The sequence below is a fragment of the Podarcis erhardii genome (assembly GCF_964252035.2).
Source record: "Podarcis erhardii genome assembly, chromosome: 6".
Lineage (NCBI taxonomy): Eukaryota > Metazoa > Chordata > Lepidosauria > Squamata > Lacertidae > Podarcis > Podarcis erhardii.
Window position 1 is genome coordinate 90,302,227 of NC_138510.1, and position 27,266 is coordinate 90,329,492.

The 27,266-nt window shown below is 48.0% G+C and overlaps 1 protein-coding gene across 2 annotated transcripts; it reads right to left on the minus strand.

The window, feature by feature from the left end:
• TMEM121 (transmembrane protein 121) lies at positions 1-26,443 on the minus strand. Of its 2 annotated transcripts, XM_081866140.1 has the most exons (3): positions 26,344-26,443; positions 1,076-1,958; positions 1-928 (listed from the first exon to the last, which is right to left on the minus strand). In XM_081866140.1, the coding sequence occupies exons 2-3, from the start codon at positions 1,211-1,213 to the stop codon at positions 275-277; spliced, it is 792 nt and encodes a 263-aa protein (XP_081722266.1). In that variant the 5' UTR covers positions 1,214-1,958; positions 26,344-26,443; the 3' UTR covers positions 1-274. The 2 variants fall into 2 exon arrangements, with proteins under 2 accessions (XP_081722266.1, XP_081722265.1); XM_081866139.1 differs by having other exon boundaries at positions 1-1,958.
• Between the last annotated feature and the right edge of the window lie 823 nt (positions 26,444-27,266).

Here is a 27,266-nt window from a genome sequence, read left to right on the forward strand (position 1 = left end):
CTCATTCCCGTCATGTTGTGATGCACAGGTAACAAACAGATAGAAAAGATCAGATGCTGACTGGGGCAGAGTTCTTCTCCGGAGGTCCATTTGGTTTTGTTTTCTTTCTAGAGGGCCCCAAGGAAATACCTGAGATGCATGGGGTGTCCCACCACTTTGATCAGAACCTTGTGCCGGGGGTGGGGGCAGCTCTGGGTGCTGGGGTGAGAGCACAATCCCCCTCTCCCACTCCGCCAAGGGAAGGTGTGCGAGCGCCAACGCCCGAGGAGCCCTGTCATGTGTCCAAGATCTCCCTGGTGGGCGACTGCTCGTGGGCAATGCCCTGCGAACTGTGGACCGTCTGGTTGTGGGGCACCGAGTTCTGCTGCAGCTCAAGCGCAATGGCATTTTGGGGAAACTCCTTCACCTGCTTCTTGTACTCGAGGAACGTGCAGGCCTTGGTGGCGATGGCGATGATGTTCTTGCCGATGAAGATGGTGGAGACTCTGCTGTCTTGGAACAACACCATGTTGATGGCGCGGATGAAGATGGTGACGACGTTGATGGTCACCAGGCTCAGGACGGGGTAGAGCATCATTTTCTGCGGAGCAATGTGCTCGCCTTGCATGCTGATCTCACTGAGCGATACGCAAGGGAGGATCAGGAGAAGAATGTAGCAGTAGAAGAACATGAGACCTTCTGCCCAGATGGGCAGCCCCGTCTTGTGTGGCTCCCATAGATTGGCTTGAATGTCCAAGATATCCAGGAGGTCTAAGGCTACCCAGAAGAGCCTTCCTCGCAAGTCCTCTTTCTTCCGAAAAGTGCGGATGTATTCCATGCTGTCCAGAGCCACGAGCACCAAGTATAGTCCTGGCACGCAGATGGAGAGCAGCAAGGTCAGTGCCTTCCTGGCCACTGTCTCCAGGTTTCTCTTATCAGCCTTGTAGTTCTGGAATATAAAGTAGAGTTTGATTTCCAGTACAAAGATGTAGAGGAACCACAGAATCATAGCATAGCCACGCTTGGCCGTTTTGACCTCAGCCCCCACCCAGACAGCCACGTAGCGCAGCACAATCAGAAAGCAGATGTCTCCTACCAGGACGATGATGCAGACGCCAATCTTACGGGGCCCCTGATTCTGCTCCACTAGATAAGCATCCATGAATGCCATGCTGGTCATTATAACAATAGTGGTGAGACACACATGCCGCTTGTCTGGGGGTGGAAGCACCATGGTGAGACAATGGAGGCGCCCACTATTCCCTCGGGCCTCCTTGCTACAAAGGCAGGCCTGCGCTCATCTCTGATGAAGTGTCACGAGGCGGGCAGCAGAAGTCCTCTGCCACAGAAGAAGTTCCAGCAAAGCAATGGCAGATGGACCAGAGACTTCATGTGATGTCCTCAGGCTCCAGTAGCCCAGAAACACAGCACCCTCGACACAATCATTGCTCCTGGAGGCTTTGCAACGTATGGATGGAGGTTCCTTCATGGAATGACCTCAAGCAAATCCTTCGCTGCCCCCTACTGGAGTTGCCTTCTGCCCAGGACTATTCTCAGTACCCCTGAAAGCACCAACCTTTTCCTTCCTCTCCCTTCCGTCCCTTCCCACTCTCAATTCTCTCCGACTTTTCACTACTAATTTCCTTCTTAGAGGTAAGAGGAGTCTCGCACTGGTCAGAGGGCAATCTTTCTTATGGACCTCCTGGCAGCAACTTGTTCAGCTCCTCAACAATTAGAGAAACTATCGGACAGCTGTATCAGTGTAAAAGGGGAATATGTTACTCCTCAGCTGGTTCAGACTCTTCCAGAGCCGCAGACAGGACCAGCACAGACGTTTCCCAGGGTATCCTTTCTCCTGTGACTTGTTCTGCTCCTCCTGACCCAAACCTATTTGGAGCAGGATCCATGGTGAACAAGACTTGCATTTCCAAGCAAGGGTTCTGCTCAGCCATCGCTTTCTGGGAGACATCCATTCAGATCTGAAATAAACCAAAGAAAAGACATGAGAGGATGTATCGAGAACCTACATCCTATCCGGTCGGGATCTGAGCTAATCCCTCACCAGTAAACATCACATTTTTCATTCATTTAGGCAAAGCTGGGAGATCACAGAAGAGAATCACTTGGTGGGGTTTACTAGATCCAATGAAAAAAATTAAAAAATTGTCCAGTAGCACCTTAGAGACCAGCTAAGTTTGTTCTGGGTATAAGCTTTCGTGTGCATGTTCACTTCTTCAGATACCATGCACACGAAAGCTTATACACAGAACAAACTGGTCTCTAAGGTGCTACTGGACAATTTTTTAATTTATTTCGACTGCGTCAGACCAACACGGCTACCTACCTGAATCTAGATTCAATGAGTCTTGGATAACAGATGCATCAGAGTCTCCAAACCAGCGTTCTCCAACTTGGTGCCCTCCAGATGTTTTGGACTATAACCTCCATCTTTCCCAGCAAGCACAGCTCTGGAGGGCAGCTGGTTTAAAATATCTGGAGGGTATCATATTGGGGAAGACTGCTTGGCACTCCCAGGGCAGAGATGATGAACAGTCAGATGTGGGGACCAGCAAACAGGAAGGTCTGGATACTGCCACCTTTTCACGCCTGAGACTTTCCCTGTGGCATCTGGCCAGCCGCTGTCAGAATGCTGAGCCATTCCTTTCTCTGTGTGCAGTCCCTGTGCTCTCATTCATTTCCCAGCAGCAAGCAAAGATCTCTATGGAAATCAGAGCTGTGGCAATTGGCAATTGTTGCGATCAAAGGAATGGAGATTCAAAGGCAGTCGGGCTCATGACTTCAGGGGTTCCATTCTGGTTTTGCTTGTTGCTTCAAATCCCAGATGCGTCCGCAAAGACACCCAATTTGCATATTTGCTTCCCTCATGAATTTGCCTGGCAAGAGCAAGACATGGGCCGGCAAAAGTGGAACTCCCAGAATTAACGCAGCAGAACAGCCTGCAGCAAGGTACCAAAGGCAAGTTTATTCCTAAAAGTGGCGGAATTATTTTAATAACTTGACCTCACTTTTCAATATTTAATTAAATCGTCTCTGCCTTTCTGTGGGTTGTTCTGAATAGCCTGGCAGCCACGCACTGGAGAACAACGTGGCTCTTCCTACATACCGTATAAAGCAGTTCTTCTCAATATACCGTATTTTTTGCTCTATAAGACTCACTTTTTCCCTCCTAAAAAGTAAGGGGAAATGTGTGTGCGTCTTATGGAGCGAATGCAGGCTGCGCAGCTATCCCAGAAGCCAGAACAGCAAGAGGGATTGCTGCTTTCATTGCACAGCGATCCATCTTGCTGTTCTGGCATCTGAGATTCAGAATATTTTTTTTCTTGTTTTCCTCCTCCAAAAACTAGGTGTGTCTTGTGGTCTGGTGCATCTTATAGAGCGAAAAATACGGTAATACATGTCTCTCAAGGCAAAGCTTGTCCGTCATCCCTCTTAGGCACCTCCATGCACTTTGGACTGGGGAAACCCAAACATTGGGGAGCATTGAACTCAAGCCCTAGTACGCAGGCAGACCCAAGACCTTCAAAGTGGTTTTGGTGGCAGTCAGGGCCGGATTTAGGTTTGATGAGGCCCTGTGCTACTGAAGCTAATGGGGCCCTTTATATGTCCAGCTGTCCTTTGTCAACAACAAATGGTCAGTGTTTCTTGTGTTGAATATATGCTATATGGTGATTTATGGACCTAATAGGAATCTAAAGCCATTTGCACATGCAGAATGTAGGCACCCTATATATCAGTGGTGTCCAAGCTTTTTTCAAAGAGGGACAGATTTGATGAAGTGAACATGCGTGAGGGCCGGCCAAAGTGGTTCCAAGGGTTGATGCTGGAGAGTTGTAGCTCTCTGTAGATGCATTGGTTCCTGTGCAGAACAAGCTGACCACAAGGCGCTCGGGGGCCGCAACAGATTCACTTCTCAGAATTGCTTGGGGGGCCAGATTAAATCGACCAGGGGGCCGGATTTGGCTCTCGGGCTGGATTTTAGACATGCCTGCTATATATAGAAATGAGCAAACCAGTGATATTTTAGGGAGCAGGCTATAGGAGCCTACACAACACAAAACGCTGTTGCTGTTTGTAGGTTTTATTTTACAGTGGTGCCTCGCAAGACGAAATTAATTTGTTCCGCGAGTTTTTTCGTCTTGCGATTTTTTCGTCTTGCGAAGCACAGACTTTGGAAAAGCTTCAAAAATCACCAAAGTCTTCAAAAACCTCAAAAAAGGCTACCACACCGTGTGCTATGAGTTGCTCCTTGAAGTGAATGCACGGTTTTAAGAAAAAGGAAACAAACTTGCAAGACAAAGGAAACAAACTTGCAAGAAGTTTCCATCTTGCGAAGCAAGCCCATAGGGAAATCCGTCTTGCGAAGCAACTCAAAAAACGAAAAACTCTTTCGTTTTGTGAGTTTTTCGTCTTTTGAGGCATTCGTCTTGCGAGGTACCACTGTATTTGTTTTTTATCTTATATATTGGAAATGTACATTCAGGTTGTTTTTTTCAATTTTTTGGGGCCCTAAGCTATAGCTTGTTTAGCTTATTCGTAAATCTGGCACTGGTGGTGGTAGTAGTTGCTACTGTTCATTTGGAAGAAGGCTGAGGGAGTGGAACCCTGGCATCTCTGCTTATCAAGCACTGGGATCCACCTCTGCTTGGGATCCACTACCAGTCTGAGTCTACAGAGTGGCCATGCTAGTTGACTACAACAAGGTCACCTATTTCAGTCGTGGGCTGGTCCACCGTCCCTCAGACCATGTGGTGGGCTGGACTATATTTTTTGGGGGGGGATGAACGAATTCCTATGCCCCACAAATAACCCAGGGATGCATTTGAAATAAAATGACACATTCTACTCATGTGAAAACACGCTGATTCCGGGACCGTCCGTGGGCCGGATTTAGAAGGCGATTGGGCCACATCCGGCCCCCGGGGCTTAGGTTGCCTACCCTTGCCTTAGATAATGAATGATGTCAATGTTTATTTCCCCATCCCCGTCCCCATTCCATATCTGCATATATGGGTGGGATGCGGGTGGCACTGTGGGTTAAACCACAGAGCCTAGGACTTGCCGATCAGAAGGTCGGCAGTTTGAATCCCTGCGATGGGGTGAGCTCCCATTGCTCGGTCCCTGCTCCTGCCAACCTAGCAGTTCAAAAGCACATCAAAGTGCAAGTAGATAAATAGGTACCGCTCTGACGGGAAGGTAAACGGTGTTTCCGTGCGCTGCTCTGGTTCGCCAGAAGCGGCTTAGTCATGCTGGCCACATGACCCGGAGGCTGTACGCCGGCTCCCTCGGCCAATAAAGCAAGATGAGCGCCGCAACCCGAGTCGGTCATGACTGGACCTAATGGTCAGGGGTCCCTTTACCTTTACCTTTTACCCACTTAGGTGAGCACCCCTGCTTGATTTCTGCAACAAAAATCTGGGTCAGCCTTAAGTGGGCACCTTTCCCAGTCCTGCTTGCATGCTCCCCAATTATCCTCTCCAGAGGAAAATTGTACCAGGCAGGCAGCCGTGACACAGCGGCTTCTGTCGGATGAGAGATCCACACCTAGCCTCACTTTCTCCTTCCCCACATTTGTCTGAAAAGGAAATGGTGCACTTGTAGAGATAGACGGAGATTGGTTTTTGAATAAGGAACACTGCCTTGGGAAAGGAGCAAGTCTGAAAAGCTGCCTAAAGATAATTGGAGGGGTGGGGGTGGGGAATAAACTGATGCCTCCCCAGGTCAAAGAGATAAGTAACTATACAACCTTTAGAAGACAACCTTTAGAACAATGGCAAGAAAAACTGATGAGCTATGCGGAGTTGGCAAAGCTGACATATAAGGACAACCATGACTTCAAGGAAGAATGGGAACTTAACAAACTGTCTAAAAAAACAACAAAATGATTTGGACTCCTTGGCAGGTTTTGAATAAACATCCACAAATTTATTAGTAGAATATATGACAGATAAGGTAATGATATGTACAATTTTTAACATGCAGAGAATAATATGTGTAAACAAATCAGAGGGGGGAGCTGAGGTAAGTCCTTAGGGGGTGGGAGAGGGAGGGAAGGGGGAAAAGGGGGAAATGTAATTGGTTATTTTGATTGATAATTGTTTTGTTAAAATGGTTTAGTAAAAATATTTTTTAAAGAAGAAGAAGAAGAAGAAGAAGAAGAAGAAGAAGACGACGACATCTGGATGCAGCCCTGTATGGCAAAGCTTTTTCATGTCGAAAGGAATCTGTTCTGGAAGTCCGTTCGACTTCCAAAGCATTCGACTTCCAAAGCACGGCTTCTAATTGGCTGCAGGAACCTCCTGCAGCCAATCGGAAGCCCCATTGGATGTTTGGCTTCCGAAAGAACGTTAAAAAACCGGAACACTCACTTCCGAGTTTTGATTGTTTGGGAGCCGATTTGTTTGGGAGCCAAGGCATTTGAGATCCGAGGTACGGCTGTATTATTATTGATATTCTAAGCTAAGGAGGGGTTGGTGTATGGGAGGCCAAGTTGCAAGAGATTTGCAAAGAATAGACAGCCCTGGGCCCTCCTATAAGCAGCCTGGAAGCCACTGTTAATTACTCCTTACCACTTTCACTTGATGACAGTTGTGCTAACAGTATCAAGGCATAAAAGTATCCCTTCCTTGCTCAAGTAAGCTATAAAATGAGCTCCAGTCTGAGTTCAGCCAGAATTAGCAATGTTTGATGTTCTTACGTCCCAGGCTGATCCCAGCTGCAAAATCTCTAGTTGAGTTAGCAACAGAAAATGAAGGTAGAAAGGTGGCGGGGGGGGGGTGGGAATAGGAAGTAAAATCTGCCATAAATCTAGCATTACTCTTCTTGAAACTGGTGACTTTGCAACTTAAAAATAAAATAAAAATGCTCATATAGACATTCTGGTAACGGTTCCAGAGGACCGCTCTTGTCTCCCATCACAATTCTGAGGAACTCTAGACATAGCTGTGCAGCTCATAAATATGAAATACTGTTTTTCAAACCTAATGTAAGAAGGAACAGAAGATACATCGTTTGGCCCTCAGTTCATTGTGAGGGGGAAAGTGGGCTGCAAGGAAGGCCCCGATTCTCTAGCCTCTGACCTCTGGTCAGGAGAAAGACCCACAGACAGCTCAAGCTGGGGCTCTCGCAGCACAAAGCACAATCCTTCTGCTCATGGGAATGACCTGGTGCCAGGGACCCAATCCTGTCTCACTGCCTGCTGCACTAACTTTCAGCTATTTGCTGCTGAGGAGGTTCGTCCATCTATTTTTCTTTGCTGCCTGCCAGGCTGCAAGCCCACCTGCGGTCTCTTTTTCCATAACTCATATCTGAGCACCTGATTCACACTCTAGAGAGGACTTCTTCTTCATCCCAATCCTGAATTTGCCTTCTCTGCTTGCATGCAAATGCCATCATCCTGCACTGTGTGGGCATGTGCTTAATTAAACAATATATAGTGTCAATAACGTTAATCAAATCCAATTTCTAGGCATTATCCATGAGCAAAGACTGGCATTTATTTTCATTTAAAATCTCAGCCGCTAATTCCAGGATGGATCAGACAGAATTGCCAGTGAGGCGAGAAGAGAGAGAGAAAAAAAAATCACATGGTGAGATCAGGGCACTGATATGACACATGCTGAGTGGCTAAAACTGTAGTAAGCGAGTAATAATAATAATAATAATAATAATTTATTATTTATTATTTATACCCCTGCCCATCTGGCTGGGCTTCCCCAGCCACTCTGGGCGGCTTCCCAAAAAATATATTAAAATACTGTAATACATCAAACATTAAAAGCCTCCCTAAACAGGGCTGCCTTCAGATGTCTTCTAAAAGTCTGGTAGTTGTTGTTCTCTTTGACATCTGGTGGGAGGGCGTTCCACAGGGAGGGCGCCACTACCGAGAAGGCCCTCTGCCTGTTTCCCTGTAACTTGGCTTCTCGCAGTGAGGGAACCGCCAGAAGGCCCTCGGCGCTGGACCTCAGTGTCCGGGTAGAACGATGGGGGTGGAGATGCTCCTTCAGATATACTGGACCGAGGCCATTTAGGGCTTTAAAGGTCAGCACCAACACTTTGAATTGAGCTCGGAAACGTACTGGGAGCCAATGTAGGTCTTTCAAGACCGGTGTTATATGGTCTCAGCGGCCGCTCCCAGTCACCAGTCTAGCTGCCGCATTCTGGATTAGTTGTAGTTTCCAGGTCACCTTCAAAGGTAGCCCCGCGTAGAGCTCATTGCAGTAGTCCAAGTGGGAGATAACCAGAGCATGCACCACTTTGGCGAGACAATCCATGGGCAGGTAGGGTCTCAGCCTATGTACCAGGTGGAGTTGGTAAACAGCTGCTCTGGACACAGAATGGACCTGAGCCTCCATGGACAGCTGTGAGTCCAAAATGACTCCCAGGCTGCGCACCTGGTCCTTCAGGGGCACAGTTACCCCATTCTGGACCAGAATTACCATTAATTCATGGTAATTGTGAGAAGAACAACAGTGGTGTGAGAGAGCAGGGAGGAGAATGGAGGAGAGTCGCTGCTCTCCTAGCTCCATCCCAAGTGCTGCAGAAGACATGGAGTGATGGTGGGGGACTTCTGTGGACTTCACTGACAATTTAGGGAGGTTGAAGATGGGGTCTTGAGAATCTAGGCAACTCTACATGTTATTCCTTGAAGGAGAACTACTTGAAAATGGTTTACAGATGGTACCTAACTCCGAGTAGGCTTGCTAAGATGTGTCAGACTGAATCAGGTAAGTGCTGCAGATGCAATGAGGTTGAGGGGACGTTCTTTCATATGGGCTGGACTTGTAAAAGGGTAAAAGAGAACTGGGAAATGATTTATAATGCATTGAAAAAAATGTTTAAAAGCACTTTTCCGAAACAAAAAACAAAAGCCCAGAGTCCTTTTTGTTGGGGATAATTCAGATGGAAATTCCCAGGTGTCAAAAAAGGTTATTTATGTGTGCTAGCACTGCAGCCCATGTTTTGTAAGCCCCAAAATGGAAAACGAGTGAGGTCCCAACTAAAGAAGAATGTCAACTTAAACTGATGGAATATCAGCAGCTTGTGGACTTAACATATAGACTAAGAGAACAAGAAGAACCTACATTTAGAGAAGATTGAAAAATGTTTATTGAATATATGTGTGGGGGGGGGGGAATTGTGTGCACTTGAAAACATGGGCAGTAAGATAAATTCCACAGTGTAAATAAGTTTTGATGGATGTACAGTGGTACCTTGGGTTACATACGCTTCAAGTTACATACACTTCAGGCTACACACTCCGCTAACCCAGAAATAGTGCTTCAGGTTAAGAACTTTGCTTCAGGATAAGAACAGAAATCGGGCTCCAGTGGTGCGGCGGCAGCAGGAGGCCCCATTAGCTAAAGTGATGCTTCAGGTTAAGAACAGTTTCAGGTTAAGAATGGACCTCCGGAACGAATTAAGTACTTAACCTGATGTACCACTGTAATAACGCAGTAATGAATGGTTGGGTTTATATAAAATATGCAGGGATTTATGTTACACAGAATGAACCCTGGAAAGAGCAGAAGGGAAGTCATTGATATTTTAAGGTTGTTTAAATGAATATTCTACATTGTAAAACAGAAAATTTAAATATATATATGTGTGTGTGTTTGTGTGTGTGTGTGTAAGAATCTAAGCAACTCTACACAGAACCTCATTTCATACCATGTGTACAAGTTGCTGATCAATTGGCTTTTAAATATAAAACACAGGAAATCCTTCTGCCCCTGCCCTCCCCATGCACACACAGAGCCAGAATCCTCCTGCCATTTGGTCACCTGGGTTTTCCTCCTGTGAGAGCTCTGAGCATCTCCTCTCATTCCCCCTGCCAGATTCCCCTTCAGCTCAGACTGGGAGAGCAATCTCTCTAAACAGTTAGGCAGTGGCTGCCACGTTTCCAGCTGAAAGATACTTTAGAATATTAGCAGCCTGGACAGCAAGAGAAGGGAAATAAAGAGTCTGCATTGCAGAAAATTTGAGTGACAAGGCAAGATGGAGTAGGTGGGATTTGAAAGAGGACTGCAATTTGGTATCCACGGGTAGAGGAATGGTTTGTTTGTACTTGTAGCCAGCGCTTCTTTTTTCCTTAAAAAAATGTTTAGGGGTACTCTCATTTTGACTCAAGAAAATCACCATTTTATAGTTCAAATCATGAAAAATAAATATAGCAAATGGACAAAAATACACAGATTCACAAAATGTTTAGGGGTATATGTACCCCTGCGTACCCCCAGAAAAAAGCACTGCTTGCAGCCCTCCCTTCACCACACGGTTACATCAAATTCATTAAAAATATTAAATTAAAACCACAAAACAACACAAAATCAAAGGAGGCATGCAACAATGCAACAGGATGTGAAGGCAGCCCAGTCACTAAAAGAGCCTCCCTTCTTGATCTAGGCAGGTTGAAGACGAATGAGACATTTATTCAGATAGCTAGGGTTGTATATGTCAATATCAACAACACCTTAAATAGGTCTAGGGAGCAGGCTGCAAGATTTCGTAGGAAGATCGGGAAGGCACTAAGGTCCTTTTATGCTTCTGATCATTAAGGTTTTTAGCCAGAGCTGTCTTTCTCATAGGGCTTAGTGGTGCATCACGCCAGGGCGCTGGCCTCTCAGGGGCGCCCCAGCAAGTGGGGGAGCTGTGCGGCTTTGCCGGTGGCCTCCCCTTTCCCTGCACGCCCGCCAGCTGTACCCCGCCAACCATAAGGCTAGCGGGCGGGCAGCTTCCCTCCCAAGCCTCTGTGGGGATCGCTCTCCTCCACTGTGGTGTAGTGGTTAAGAGCGGTAGACTAGTAATCTGGGGAACTGGGTTCGCGTCTCCGCTCCTCCACATGCAGCTACTGGGTGACCTTGGGCTAGTCACACTTCTCTGAAGTCTCTCAGCCCCACTCACCTCACAGAGTGTTTGTTGTGGGGGAGGAAGGGAAAGGAGAATGTTAGCCGCTTTGAGACTCCTTAGGGTAGTGATAAAGTGGGATATCAAATCCAAACTCTTCTTCTCCTGAGGAGGCTTGGGAGGGGCGCAACTTCACTCCCAAGCCTCTGTGGGGATTGCTCTCCTGCAGCGGCATGGGGAAGAGTTGCGCCCCCCCCAATGGCTGGCAGTGGACAGCTATGGCCACCCCAACACTATCCATGGTAATTTGGGGGCGCTGGGTGGATATTTGCACCCCTTGCGCGCATCTGCTAAAGACGGCCCTGTTTTTAGCTGGGGCAATCAGAATAAGACCCACATTTGACTATTGATTTGAAACCCTAAAATGTATTTTACAGTGGTACCTCTGGATACGAACGCTTCTGGTTGTGCACACGTCACGTTACAAGCTGCGCTAACCCAGAAGCAGTTGCTCCCGATGTGAACTTTGCCCCGGGATGCGAGCGGAAATCGTGCGCTAGAGGTGCGCGCGAAGTGGGAGGCATGCTTTTGCTAATGGTGCCTCATGTTAAGAACAGTTTCAGGATAAGAACGGACCTCTGGAACGAATTAACTGGAGGTACCACTGTACATAATTGACTTTTTATTTCTGTTCTTTGTATATCGTATTGTTGTTTTATTGCTATGGCTGATGGCTGAAGCAAATAAAGATTCATTCATTCATTCATGCTTCTAATCATGTTTTCAAGGTGTGATGGGGACTGAATTTCAGAATGGAGCTTATTCATAATAAACCAAGCTATAATCTATTGAGAGAGAAGGCTCTCCGTTTTGCTGAGCCCAATTCCAAACCAAGCTGCAGCAAGGAGTTAACTTTCTGTATCTCCAAACATCCAAATGCTCGCCCACCGATGCTACTGGTTTGAGAGCATTAAAAGCTGCAATGCCTTCCGTTATGCACACCCTTCCTGTCCATATTTAGCTCCCCCCCCCCAACACAGCACTGCCCTATTTATCACCCTCTGCTTCATTTCAATGAGGGGAAAGTAGCAACAGAGGAAAAATATGGCAGAAAGACAGGACGGCAGAAGACTTCCACAAACAGCGTCTTTAACTACAAGTCAGAAAGACCTGACAAATTGCACCACCGAAAGTGATTGAAACAGAGACGAGTTTCCAGAAGGCTGGGGAATTGCAAACGAAGCCTTGAGTGCAAATCACATCCCTGGAAAGTAATTGCAGCAACATAAAAAAAGGGGGGGATTCACTTTAACATCTAGAAGAAACAGGAGTGATATATTTGCAATCAACATGGATTTATTAAGAACAAATCATATCAAACTAACCATGGTAATTTCATTTCATGAATGATTTAGATGAATGATGGAATCACAGGACTGGAATGTACCCACTTGCCCCCGGCTTGTCTTAATGCAAGATGTTCATTATGTATGTATGTATAGATTAATTCATGCCAATTCACAAAACGGGCACACTTTCAGATTCATTTTTGTTTGGATTCATTAATACAGGACAAACAGTGCGGCAATGTTTTCAAAAGAAGGGACATGGATTCACAATTACGTCCCCCTGAGACGAAGGTCATTTATTTTGCGAAGCTGCTTCCGTAAGGTTTCCGGTTTCTTGTTCTCATCAGATTTTGGGTTCTCACAGTTATTACAGAGGAGCTCTTAAAATCCTGCGCCTGTGATTTCTGCTTCAGAATTAATATTGAGCAATCTTCAAGGCAGTGAGGAGCGCCTGTGGCAAACCCCTATTGTCCAAGTAGGAAGAGGGGCTTTTCTGGGTCATCCCCCCCCCTTTTGTTTTGAGGGGTTTCCCTTCATTTCTCCTCCCATTAATATCCAGCGTTGGTGGATAACCCTGGCACATTTTCTGGATCTTTCCAGCAGTTTCTCTCCTCCAGTGGCCATAGACCTGGTGTAGGATTGCAGTCTAAGTAAATTAACAACCAATTATTTAAAGTACAGTGGTACCTCGGGTTAAGAACTTAATTTGTTCTGGAGGTCCGTTCTTATCCTGAAACTATTCTTAACCTGAAGCACCACTTTAGCTAACGGGGCCTCCCGCTGCTGCCGCGCGATTTCTGTTCTCATCCTGAAGCAAAGTTCTTAACCTGAGATACTATTTCTGGGTTAGTAACCTGGGTCTGTAACCTGAAGCATCTGTAACTTGAAGCGTCTGTAACCCGAGGTACCACTGTATTCAACTGTCTTTTAAAATTTAAATATAATATCTCAGTTCAGGTGATATTCTGCATCTAGTTAAACTAGGTGGCAGTTTTTAAAAAATCCTAGGGGTTCGTATAGTTTTCTCATGGTCTGCTTCCGCTTTGTTTCCTATCTGGTGTAACAGAAACTTTCCCCCCCTGTTTTTTAAAAAGTTGCCTATGGGGGTGGGGTGGGGGTTCAATCTTTCACCGGCTGCCACCACAGCAAACACCTGCAACCCATAAACCAAGACGTCATGCCAGACTAAACTTATCTCCCTTTTTGATAGCTCTACTAGCCTGATAGATCGGGGGATTTTTGTGGATTTAGTATACCTTCATTTTAGCAAGGCTTTCAACAAGGTGTGTCGTCATGTTATTGTCAGAATGTGGGCTAGACAATGCTGGTAGGGGGACAATGCTTGCTGGACCAAACCGTGCTCATCAATAGCTCCTTGTCATTCTGAGAAGAATTGACAAGCAAAGGGCCAAAGGGCTCTGTCCCGGGTGCAGAGCTGTTCCACACATTTATAAATGACTCGTTGAAAGGAAAAGCAGGGATGCTCATCACATTCTCAGATGACACCAAAACGGGAGGGAAAGCCAGTGCCTTAGGAGATAGAAACAGGATCCAAGAGAATAGGATGGACCCAAACAAATAACATGCATGTCAACAGATAAATATAAAGCTCTTTTTACAGGTAGGGAAAATTGGATCCACAAACAGAGGATGGATAACATGTGATAAATACCTAGGTGACAAGCTAAAAAAAGGCTAACACAATTCTAAGCTGGATAAAGAGAAGTAGGGAGTTCAGATCATTAGAAATAATGGTACTGTTCTAGTCTGCTTTGATCGGACCTCATGAGGAATACTGTGCCTATTTCTCGGAACCTCAGCAGAAGAAGGTGGAACAAGTCCAGAGGAAGGTGACAAAGATGATGAAGGGCCAGGAAACCCAACTCCTATGAAGGTTGAAAGAGTTAGGGTGTGTTTGGTCTGGAAGCGGGACCATTGATAGGTGAGAGGAGAGCCATCATCAAAGATATGAAAGGCTGTCACACAACCAGATTTGTTTTCCGTTCCCCCTACGGATGCAATAGATTCATATTACAAGAAAACAGGTTTAGACTAAACATTAGGAAGCTCTTCCTGATTATAAGAGCTGTTGTTGGCCATGGAACAGGTTGCCTCAGAAGGTGGTGGACTCTCTTTAGCTAACGAATTGTACGTTTTGACCATGTAAAGGTAAAAAAAAAAAAAGGTAAAGGACCCCTGGATGGTTAAGTCCAGTCAAAGGCAACTATGGGGTTGCGGCGCTCATTTCGCTTTCAGGCTGAGGGAGCTGGCGTTTGTCCACAGACAGCTTTCTGGGTCATGTAGCCAGCAGGACTAAACCGCTTCTGGTGCAACGGGGTAACCATGACAAAAACCAGAGCACACGAAAACACCATTTACCTTCCCGCTGCAGCAGTACCTATTTATCTACTTGCACTAGCGTGCTTTTGAACTGCTAGGTTGGCAGGAGCTGGGACAGAGCAACGGGAGTTCATTCCGTCATGAGGATTCAAACCACCAACCTTCTGATCGGCAGGCCCAAGAGGCTCAGTGGTTTAGATGACAGTGCCACCCGTATCCCCCATGTACCAAGGATGCTGCAGTATTGGGTTGTCTGGGAGTTGGGCTAGATGACATAGCCCAACTCCACCTTTGTGGCAGTGTGGTCACTCTGTGCTTCCTTACACAGAAGCTCTTTTGCCCGTTTTGCTCCTCATCTCCTAGTTTGGAGAGATCTGTGATGGGATTCAGAGGCTGAACCCCAGAGGCTGGGGAATCCCAGCCTGCACAGGAGTCCCCACCTCCAGGGCCGGCTGAGCTGGGGCAGGGCCTTGATTCTGAAGCGCCTGCACCTGTGCCGGATCCTCAGGAGCAGGCACCAGGTGAATCCACTCTGGCTCCGGAGGTGGTTGAGGACTCAGTGCCTGCAGGTGAGTCTCCCCCTGGGCCCAGTAACCCTTCAGCCTATCCTGAACTGTAGAGGCTCAGGGCAGAGAGGCGAAGGGAACTGGTTTCTCCCAGGAGGAGTGCTCGCCTTAAGGCCAGGAGAGGCGGGTCTCCTGGGGGCCGGGACTGCCCCTGGCCTCAGAGAAGATAAAGGCCAGTCAGCCCAGTCCCAGGTTGTGGGAGCAACGTCGTCGTTGAAGAGCTGTTTCAGCCAGCATCCAGTCCTGTTCCCCCAGAGTTCCTCTCCTTGCCCGGCTTCTTGCTGTGGAACCCGCTTCGCCCGTGGAGGACTGTCTGCCGACCCTCAACTCAGGTCCTGGACCTCGCCCCACGGTAACCTCCCCCCTGGACCAGCACAAGATCTTTGTAGAGCTCTTCATAGTATGCATTGGTTTTCATCACCAAGATTTACCATTCTGAGTTCTCTTGTTAACATGCTAGGCATAAGAATGTTATTTTGATGTATTTATATTGATTCGGTTTTTCATGCTTTACCACAAATCACCTTGAGTGTAATGTCCCTGGCAAAGCACTATAAAAGGGAGGCAACCAGATTCCCTCACCATCTTGATCACACTCAGACTTTTCAGTCTGAATGTAAACTTGCTATATTGAGAATGTCAGTGTGCTGCACACTCGGAACTGTGGGAAAGCCCCTGCGTATGTTTCTATATCGGGTTCTATAAACTGTGATCAAGTTCAATTTGTGGAGGACTTGGAAGACAACCTACTTGTCTACAGCTTCCTATAACATCTACCCAACCATTTCACATTGAACATGTGTTATAATTCTGCTTGTCTTGCAACTGTCGGAGAGCCAAAATCGTATCGAGGAAGGTCTGATATACGTACAATTTGATATACAGATGTTGTTTTGCTTTCAGAATAGTCAGTGTTGTCTTGTAAGCTCACTTTGTATGCACAACAGCTTCCCTGCTACCTTCATGGCTCACACAGCCTACGAGGAAGTTCGGCTCCAGCCTCATGAAGCTCACCCACAATAAATGTAGCGTAACAGTGGTGCCCCGCAAGACGAATGCCTTGCAAGACGGAAAACCCGCTAGACGAAAGAGTTTTCCATTTTGGAGGTGCTTCGCAAAACGAATTTCCTATGGGCTTGCTTCGCAAGACGAAAATGTCTTGCGAGTTCCTGCGGGGTTTTTTTTCTTTCCCCCCCTTTTTCTAAGCCGCTAAGCCGCTTATCCGCTAAGCCGCTAAACCGCTAATAGCGCTAATCCGCTAAGCCGTCAATGGGCTTGCTTCACAAGACGAAAAAACCGCTAGGTGAAGAGAATCGCGGAACGGATTCTTTTCGTCTTGCGAGGCACCACTGTATCTCATTTGGGACCTGGTGTTACGAAGGAGGGTGGTGCCTTTGGCCGGTGGGAGTTGTGTGCAAGGCAGGATAGCACCATTTACAAAGCAAATATCAAACCCTCCAATTGTCCAACAAAATGAAATGATACAAGATGTAAAAGATGTGACCCTGGCCTTTACTGGTGCCTCTGAGAGAACATTCCACTATGCCTTTAAGAAACACGGGATTCTCTGTTGTTTCTGCCATGACAGACCAATACTGAAACGGTTCTGGAAGAGTGCTAATGTATGAGGATTCTTAGGAGATACAAGATGTTGATTCTATAGAGTCACTTGAGCAAAGGGCAGCTCTTTTTGCAGCACTGTGCCCATTTGAGCTAAAATAATAATAATAATACCGTAATTTATTATTTATACCCTGCCCATCTGGCTGGTTTTCCGCAGACACTCTGGGCGGATCCCAACACAATTTTAAAAACACCAAGCATTGAAAACTTCAATAAATAGGGTTTCCTTCAGATGCCTTCTAAAAGTCAGATCGTTGTTTATTTCCTTGACATCTGATAGGAGGGCGTTCCACAGGGCGGGCGCCACAACCGAGAAGGCCCTCTGCCTGGTTCCCTGTAACCTCACTTCTCGCAGTGAGGGAACTGCTGGAAGGCCCTCGGCGCTGGACCTCAGTGTCCAGGCAGAACAATGGGGGTGGAGACGCTCCTTCAGATATACTGGGCTGAGGCTGTTTAGGGCTTTAAAAGTCAGCACCAACACTCTGCCAAGTTACATGTAACCCTATTTCAGCTGCCTAGTGAATATGTACATGGATCATGTACATAGTGATTACATACATGTACAGGCAAACTAGTGTATTGGAAGAAGCAAAGATCCCCAGTGTCAAAGCAATGATTCTTCAACATCAACTTTGTTGGAATGGTCAAGTTGTACGGATGCCTGATTATTGCCTTCCAAAGCAACTACTCTATTCTGAACTTAAAAATGGAAAGTGTAATGCTGGTAATCAACAAAAGAGGTTCAAAGACTCTCTCAAGACAAATCTTAAAAAATGTAGTATAAACACCAACAACTGGGAAACACTGGCCTGCAAGTGCCCCAATTGGAGAACAGCCTTTGCCAAAGGTGTCATGTGCTTTGAAGATGCTCGAACTCAGGACGAAAGGGAGAAACATGCTAAGAGGAAGGCACACTTGGCAAACCCTCACTGTGATCAACTCCCACCCCGGACACCTATGTCCCCACTGTGGAAGGATGTGTGGATCCAGAATTGGCCTCACTGTTAAAATTGTATTCATGGAAGACCATCTTTAATCGGCTACGAGGGATCGCCAAAGAAGAAGATTATGTACATGGAAATTTGCTTCCATACATACATGGCCTCTAGAGTAGGGCTGCCATACACCCGGATTTTCCTGGACACATACGGAATACCGCATTTGTCAGTGGCGTCTGGGCAGAAATAGGCTACATGTCCAGAAAAATCCAGACATATGGCAGCCCATGTCGGCAGTGCCAATTTCCCCTTTAAAAAGCTTGAAATAGTTTGAAACGTGGCAACTCTACTGTAGACAATTTAAAGCAGACCAACAGCATGTCATAGAATTGTACAGCTGGAAGGAACCAGGGGAGTCTAGTCCAACTCCCTGCAATGCAGGAATCTTTTGCCCAACCGCGGGCTTGAACCCATAGCCCTGCGATTAAGAGCATGGCTGCGATAACCCATGGCCCTGAGATACAGCAGCATGGCTTAACTACAGAAGCCAACTGCAACAGAATCGCCTCTCCAAGCACAGATACACAAATCTACATCAGATTAAACAGCCCCAATAAACAATATTAAAAGGGTGGTTGATAAAAGATGCCAAGATTGTTAAAAATGGCTGCAAGCCACTGAAAGTCCTGGAGGAAAAGAAAGGCATTTGCTTGCCACAGAAAAGATTATCTCAAGCAGGTACCAGGGAAGCCGTTCTCGAAAGAGGTGTTGCCAAAATTCTTGCCATCTTGAAGTACATGCACACAAGAGTTTTTAACCCTGTTTTTGAGAGTCAGAAGGGGGAAACAGAGAGGAGCCTTTTCAGCAGGCTTAAAAACTCTCGTATGCATTTACTTGTACGCTTCATTTCATGTCTGGTGGATTTTTGTAATAATAGCATGTGTTTCTTTATAAATAATACTTATTCTGTGCTAAAATTCTTGCTAACTGGAAGTCTTAATAGCGCTATCTGGAAGGGGCAAGTTCCAGAGACAAGGGGCAACTTAAAAATGTGCCCTGGGCCACGTCACAAGTCGACTAGCATCCAATATATTAGATGGCCATACATTATGTCCTTACCTTGAAGTAGTTTTATTTATTTTAAAATTCATATTTAAACAGACCAATACAGTACAGTGGTACCTCGGGTTAAGTACTTAATTCGTTCCAGAGGTCCGTTCTTAACCTGAAACTGTTCTTAACCTGAAGCACCACTTTAGCCAATGGGGCCTCTCGTTGCCGCCACGCCACCGGAGCATAATTTCTGTTCTCATCCTGAAGCAAAGTTCTGAACCTGAAGCACTATTTCTGGCTTAGTGGAGTGTGTAAACTGAAGCGTATGTAACCTGAAGCGTATGTAACCTGAAGCGTATGTAACCCAAGGTACCACTCTGTTTGTTTGCTTTTAAAGTAGTAAACACACGCCGGGCGTATTTGCGTGACTGGCGGGTGGCGCTGGCACCCCCAGGAGGATTGTCGCGCCCCCATGGGCAGATCACTCCACCCCCGGGTGCACATCATGTTTGCCCCTCTACCACTGCCCCCATGTTGGAAACCCTGCTCCCCTTAAGCCCCCTTAAGACTCACGCGCAGTTGGCATGCATTGGTGGGGTGGGGTGGGGGGGTGCCTGGAGGATGCTGAGCTGTTGAGAGGGTGAGGCCCACCCCTGGGTGGCTGCTTGCCTCTTTGCGCACTCAAGCCGAATGCCTAAAGAGGGCACCAGTCCGGTATGATGTCAGAATAAGGTAAAGGTAAAGGGGACCCCTGACCATTAGGTCCAGTCGCAGACGACTCTGGGGTTGCGGCGCTCATCTCGCTTTATTGGCCAAGGGAGAAGGCGTACAGTTTCCGGGTCATGTGGCCAGCATGATGAAGCCGCTTCTGGTGAACCAGAGCAGCACAAGGAAACGCCGTTTACCTTCCCACTGGAGTGGCACCTATTGATCTATTTACACTTTGACGTGCTTTCGAACTGCTAGGTTGGCAGGAGCAGGGACCGAACAACGGGAGCTCACCCCGTGGTGGGGATTCGAGTCGCCGATCTTCTGATCAGCAAGTCCTAGGCTCTGTGGTTTAACCCACAGTGCCACCTGCGTCCCTTGATGTCAAAATACCGTACTGAATAAATTGTTCCAGTTGTTTATGACTTTTGTATTTTGACTTGAATTTACTGATTCCTTTTCCTTGAAAAATGCATCGAAAAGTACTGGGAATAAAGACGAACAATTCCTAGCTGTGCCCTTGCTTTGAAATGCTTTCACCACAAATTGGCGCCGATTTCCTTTCAGGGTCAAGTCAAATCCATTTTATTAGCCTAGCACTTTTTTAGATATGTTAACGTTAACTATGTTTTATTGTGAAATATTGCCAGCTTCACTGTCTTATTTTTTGGTATTATTTTACAGTATCGATTTTGTTTATTGAGAATCATTGCACGCGTTACTTTGGGCTGCAATCCTGTGCACACTTATCTGGAAGTGAGCTGACTGAATGCAGTGGGACCAGGGCTAGATTATAATGGTGCAATTGGAGCAATTGCATCAGGAACAAGGGCCTCGGGTTCTAAGCTTTCATTTTTTAACACGGCAGAATTCAGTGTTGCACAGACTGTCCTCTCTCCTTCTCCCACTTCTCCAGAGCAGATCTGGGGAAGATTTAGTGGGCAGGAGAGGGAACAAAGCTGTGTTACACTAGCAGCCATCCTTGTGCTGGCTTCTGATAGCAGAAGAGGGGGGTGAGGGCTGAATCTGTCCCACAGTTTTTATCCCTCCTGGAAGCAAAGTTCTAGACCAAAACATGAAGGCAACTTTCTAAATGATTTTTATGAGATGAGCTGCTCATACTTCTCAGTGTTCTTACCAATTAATAGAAGTCATATCTATGATTTGCAGGCGAGTCCCCTGTCTTGTGGGACATCTTCGGGAGAATTACAGGCTCAGGAGTCAACCCTACACAAATCGAGAGTGGAGTTCCAAAGGCGGTTAGAGGGCACCTTGCACACCTCCTTCTGGAAATCCTTGCAGCCAAGCTGGTGCCCAATTTGTGTATGAATAGGGTGAGCCTGTGACCTGGATTCAGGAACTAAAGTATTAACCATCACCAAAGAATGGCCAGGCTGCCCAGGTATTGCAATCAGTGACCATTATCAGGTATCTTGGCAGACAGGATTCCTGCTGTAGACCAGTCTCCTATGCTGTATGTATGATGATTTTGGGGTGGTCTTTGGCTAAGGGGGTTGGGCAATGTCCAAAGTCTTTAAAGGTTCCTGCACACTTTTGTTCGGGGTCTCTCCCCCCTTGCAAGGAGGGGAGGGAGCTCTGTTGCAACAGAACAAATAAATATCTGCCTTGCTTTCCACTGGATCCTGCCTCCATCCATTCTTCTCTGACCCCTCATAGACTTAGGGGGCTCAGTGTCCCATGGGGAGCTGGGCAGCAAAAGCCAAACCCCCTTTTTTTTACATCAGCACCCAAAACTGAGAGTACTGGACTCTCCATCTAAAACATGTAATAATCAGCTGGGAGATGATTTATAATGAAATGAAAAAGGTATTTAAGTATACCTTCCTGAAGAAACCAGAGGCCTTTCTCCTGGGCATGGTCGGCCAATTGGTGCCAAAGAAGGATAGAACTTTCTTTATGTATGTTACAGCAGCAGCAAGAATACTCATCGCAAAGTATTGGAAGACACAAGACCTACCCACCCTGGAAGAATGGCAGATGAAAGTAATGGACTATATGGAATTAGCGGAAATGACTGGCAGAATCCAAGACCAGGGAGAAGAGTTGGTGGAAGAAGATTGGAAGAAATTTAAAGACTATTTACAGAAACACTGTAAAATTATTGAATGTTAATGATGTTGGAATGAAATAAAGTGGTTTTAGCAATAAGGCAAAATAGGAATATGTAAAAATGGATTGATATTAGATGAAAATTCGAAGTTACAATATATGAAGATAAAGAAGTAAGAGTAAACAAAGAGGGTATGGATTTGCTGAACTAATTATTAAATGGAATACAAAAAAGGGAGGTGCGAGGAAGTCAATAAAATAAGTAAATGAGTGGTAAGATAATAGAAAGAGGGATTTATTTTTAACTGTTTTTCTTTTTCTTTATTATTTCTATTTTTCTGGTTTTTGTATTTTTTGTATTCTCTTTTTACTATTTTTGTAACTTTTTTCTTGTTGAAAATCTAATAAATACTATTTAAAAAACAACAACATGTAATAATCAGGCCAGGTTAAGATTGGCTTGCAGCCTTGCGGCTGTTCTAATTTGCAGGGGTAACATACCCAGAGAAACAGGAACCTTTACATACAAAAACACATCACCTGGTGAAAGCAATCCAGACTTGATATCTCTGAAAAAAGCACTCATCCCCCTTTCGCAGCCATTGTCTATATTCATTAGAGTTGCGTGAGGTCGCTTAGGTTGAGAATAGGTGACAGGCCCAAGACAGGAAGTCAGAAAAGGCAAGGACGAGTCAATTGAACTTAAAATGCTCAGAGTATTTTCTTTATGATTATTAAGGTTCCCAAAATGTTTTTGATGTTGTGAAACACCACACGTTCAGTGAATTTTTTTGCACTTCCCAAGGACTTGTGCCATGGTAAATTTCTCAAGTCTTTAAGACGCCACCACAAGGCTTTACTTAGCGCAATAACTGTCCCATGTGTTCCTTTTGCAGAGTGGGAAGCAGCCCCTATTTGGGGACTGCAACAGGGCCCCCAACCACCTTGAGTGGCACTTATAAAGGTAAAGGGACCCCTGACCATTAGATCCAGTCATGGATGACTCTGGGGTTGCAGCGCTCATCTCGCTCTATAGGCCGAGGGAGCCCATGTTTGTCCGCAGACAGCTTCCGGGTCATGTGGCCAGCATGACTAAGCTGCTTCTGGCAAACCAGAGCAGCACACGGAAATGCCGTTTACCTTCCCACCAGAGTGGTACCTATTTATCTACTTGCACTTGACGTGCTTTCGAACTGCTAGGTGGGCAGGAGCTGGGACTGAACAATGGAAACTCACCCCGTTGCGGGGAGTAGAACTGCCGACCTTCTGATTGGCAAGCCCTAGGCTCTGTGGTTTAGACCACAGCGCCACGCACGTCCCCAAGTGGCACTTAGGTAAAGGTAAAGGGCCCCCTGACCATTAGGTCCAGTCGTGGCCAACTCTGGGGTTGCGGCGCTCATCTCGCTTTATTTGCCGAGGGAGCTGGCATACAGCTTCCGGGTCATGTGGCCAGCATGACTAAACCACTTCTGGCGAACCAGAGCAGCACATGGAAACGCCGTTTACCTTTCCACCAGAGTGGTACCTATTTATCTACTTGCACTGTGACGTGCTTTCGAACTGCTAGGTTGGCAGGAGCAGGGATCGAGCAACGGGAGCTCACCCCGTCACGGGGATACGAACCACAACCTTCTGATCAGCAAGTCCTAGGCTCTGTGGTTTAGACCACACCGCCACCTGCATCGCTGAATGGCACTTACTTCTGAGTAAATAAAATATGCATCTTGTGTTGTTCCTACCCAAACCTAAAGGTGGGGAACCTGTGGCGACCCAACTTCCCTCACCCCTGAACTGGGGTGTAGCATGGGGAGCGCCAGGAGGGCTGTAGCCCTGGGCACATGATTCTGAGGTGGTGCAAGCCAGGCGCCCCTATACAGGGATCCCTGCCCTGCCTGCCACCGGGGTTCTCTGGGCCCCAGAGCCTGGCCTGGCGTTGCTTCCGGTCCTCGCTGAATGTCCACCTGGCCAGTGTTGGTGTGGATGCACCTGCCAAGGGCCACATCAGCCAGCCTCTGTGCCCCATGCCCGCCTGGTGGTGGTGGTGAGGGTTGGGCTGGTGTGGGTTTTGTTTACCCTCCACACCCAGCCCTTGGTCCTGCTTGGTGTGCACGCCCCGGGCACCAGCAAAGCACGCAACGCCTCTGCCCCTGACCATTGGCCAACAACTGGGTAGCCCTATGAACAAATGAAACTACACAGCTGTTTCTTTCTATGTTGCAAGAGTGGAAAGGAAAAGAAGCAAGGAAAAGATACACAGATTTCATATCAGCACTAATTTGTAGTAATCAAGCATCTTCTCCTAGAAATGTGTTAACAAGCATGCTGTAGCACAGGCAAGAATCAGCTTGAATTGTGGATTAAGCACCAGCCTATAGCTCCATGGCAGATCTCCTGCTTTGCTTGGGAAAGCTCCCAGTTTCAGTCTCTGGCATGACTGGGAAAGACCCCTGCCTGAATGTCCAAAGAGGTGTTGCCTGGACAATACTGGGCTAGAGGGACTCCCTTGGTTTGAGGCAGCTTGCTATGTTCACCTGGAGTCCGCCAGAGCAGCCCCACAGTCTCTAAAAACGTACAGGCCACTTAGGATACCTCGCTTGGCAGATGAATGTAATATTCATTTCACCACTGCCTCATTTAATGCACTCACAGATGCCAGCACTTAAATACTGGATAAGCAAACAAGCTTAATGTTTCCACAGGCTATCTCAATTCTATAGTATGAAAAGGAAATTGATGTTTTAGCAAGGTATAACAGTGCTGCTCTACTCTACTTTGTCAGCTCAGTTCTGATGTTCAGTTCTGAGCACTGCAGTTTAAGAAGGAAACTACCAAACTAGAAAATGCCCACAGAAGGTTGACAAAAGCAGTGAGGGCCATTGACCAAGTCCTGGGAGGAAAGGTTGAAGGGGAAGCATAGCCTAGAGGCAAGATGAGAGCCATCTTCAGGTAGCTGAAGGGCTATCATAGAGATGATGGAAGAGATTCATCTTGCTATTTCAGAGGGAAGGACCTGTAGCCATGGGTTCAAATTGGAAGAAAAAGCATGTAGAACTAGTATGACAGAAAACTTGTTGACTGCATGAGCTGACAGCGAAACAGACCAGGGACTCTCCTTCTAACCAGAGGCCAGGTGGCCAACTATCAGGGATGCTGTCGTGATGGATTTCCTGCATTGGCCATGAGTTGGACAGGTTGACCTTTGGATCCCTTCCAGTTCTGTGCTTCTATAGCACATCTGTTTCAGATTAGCGGCATTAGAAACCTCCAAGTCAGTCGATGCCCTAGCAATGTTTGATCCAAAGAGAGGCAATGCACAGAGTGCTCATAAGCACATAGAAAAAGCTCCAGCAGGAACACACAGAGAGAGAGAGAGACATGGATGGCCGGATACATAGATGATAGATAGATAGATAGATAGATAGATAGATAGATAGATAGATAGACAGGAGTTTCTGGGGCTGGTTTACATGGACAAACCTTCACACCCCACCCAGTACATTTCTCAAATGAGTACTGCTGCAGCCTGCCTGGAGGCCAGTCCTTTCCCTAAAGGCTCACCCCCAACCCTCTCATTCACAGGTTCTTTTGGGGGGGTGTAAACTGGTTATTCAGTGAGCATATTGAACAGCTTACCAGGAAAGCCCCAGCCTTTCCGAAGGAGAATGAAAATCCATTTGTGGCTAACAAGCCCCTACGACGTCTCAATCTAGAAACACTCAGAAAAGCAACGTTCTCCACACTCGGAACGGCAGCAGCAAAATATCCTGCTGACACCGTCTGCATGCACAACGGCGAGGATGCAATGTGTGGAAAAGAAGCTCCCTTTCCTCTCACGACCGGCCGAGTCTCAGCCATCTTAGCCAAGGGATCTTGGAAGCAGGCTGGCCCTGGGAACCAGAGGGTTGTTCTGTTCCAGGGCCTCCCTGACCCAGGCACCATGGAGAGCGACTGGAGAGCATTTGCAACGCCTTTGGCTGCTGGGGCTGGGATTCTCTCTTGCATGCTACAAGTAGTGGAGCATTTGGAGAACAGCTCCCGATTCTTAGGCCAGCCATAATCCTTCCCCACCGCTGCCCCAAATCCACATCCGCCCAGCAACACCAGGCTGGCGAGCCCTACTTTGTCAAGATGAAGTGGGACTTTGTCCAAGAGTTAGGAAGATGCAAAATTCGCGAGGATGCGAGCCTTGTCTCTGCATCTGGGAGCAGCAGCAGGGGGAATCCGCTCCTTTTGCATGCACGCTGTTCCTCTCCGTCTCCACCTCCTCGGAGCAGCTGAGAGCCAAGAGTCGCCTGGAGAAGCTTTGCAAGCCCCGGTCCCCTAGCCCCCCCCACCCCTGGCTCCCCTGCGCTTGCCCTCCGAGCCGTGGGGCTGGCGGAGGGCCTGGCGTGTGTGCTCAAGCCCCCCCCCCTCCAGGGCCGGCTGCTCCCCATCGCTCTCATCGGGGGCGGCCCAGCAGAGAGAGGAGAGGGCCCCCACCCCAAAGCCGCCCCCCACCCGTAGGGCCCTGGGGAGGGACGAATCCGGGGCGCTCGGTCGGAAGAGCATCCAGCTGCGGACGCCTGGCCCACCTTGCGCGCTCCCCGACGGGCTGCGGGACTGCGGATGGGGCCCGGCAGGCCCGGGGATGCCCGGAGGAAGAGGGCATCGCCGAGGGGGAGGGCGAGGGGCGACCCCTACCCGCCACCAACACCCCCCTGGCGTGCACGCGCCCCGGCTTCCTCGACTTCCTGGGCGGGGCGGGGGGCGCCGAGATGCCCTCCTCCCCCGAGGCACCTGGCCCCGATCCCGGCCCACGAGGCACGAAGGGTCCCCCGGATGGGGGGCGCCCGGCCGGCTCTGCGCTCTCCTTACCTGGCATCAGCCGAGCGGGTTCCGACGGCCGCTTCCAGCCCCCGTCGTGGCCGGGCGCGTCCCCGGCCGCCGACCCGCCTCTCGGCGCGGGCGCCGGGCTGGCCGAGGCGAGCTTGGCCGGCGGGGCTGCTTTGCGACGGGGCGAGCGGAGCGGCGGCGGCGGGAGCGCGCGCGGGCGCGCCGCTTGCGATGACGCGGCCGGGGGCGCGGCTCCGCGGATCGGCCTGCCCGCCCCCCCCCCCCCGTCGCAGGAGGACCCCCGTCCGCGCCGCCAGCCAGCCAGCTGAACTCCGATGGGGCGCGCGCGCGCGCGGGGATGCCCGGCCACGGCGCCCCAGAGGAGCCTTGCCGGAATCCCCCGAGGGGCGCCTCGCTGCCTCTGCGCCAGGCGCCCCTCTGGCAGAAGGATGCAGATATGGGGGCGCCCTCCTTTCCCCGGGGATGCCCGGGGTGGCGGAGCCAAGCGCAGATGCCCATCTGGCAGGAGGAAGCAGCACAGCTGGACGGGGCGCCCGCGGGCGCAGATATGGGGGCGCCCAAAGGACCCCGAGAGCCTGCCTGCCGCTGCACGGTGCCCTCATTTCCCCGGGGATGGAAGCGCCATAGGATCCCCGGGGTGGCGGAGCCACTTGCGTCCCACCCCCCTTGGTGTTTCCCTTTTAAAGAAAAAAATATTTATGCTTTTCAGGTTCATACATTTCACTAATTTTACAATCATTTCAACATTTCAGAACTTGACTTCCCCCTCTTTCTGCGGTTCTGTAAATTTATTTTTAATATCTTCTGCATATCCAAATTAACTTAATTTGCTCATTTATTCATCTACTTTAAATATATACTCTTGTAAAACGGCAGGTTATTACAATAATTCCTGCCCATGTTCTTATCCGCTTACAGTTTATTTGTAAATATTGAAGGAACCA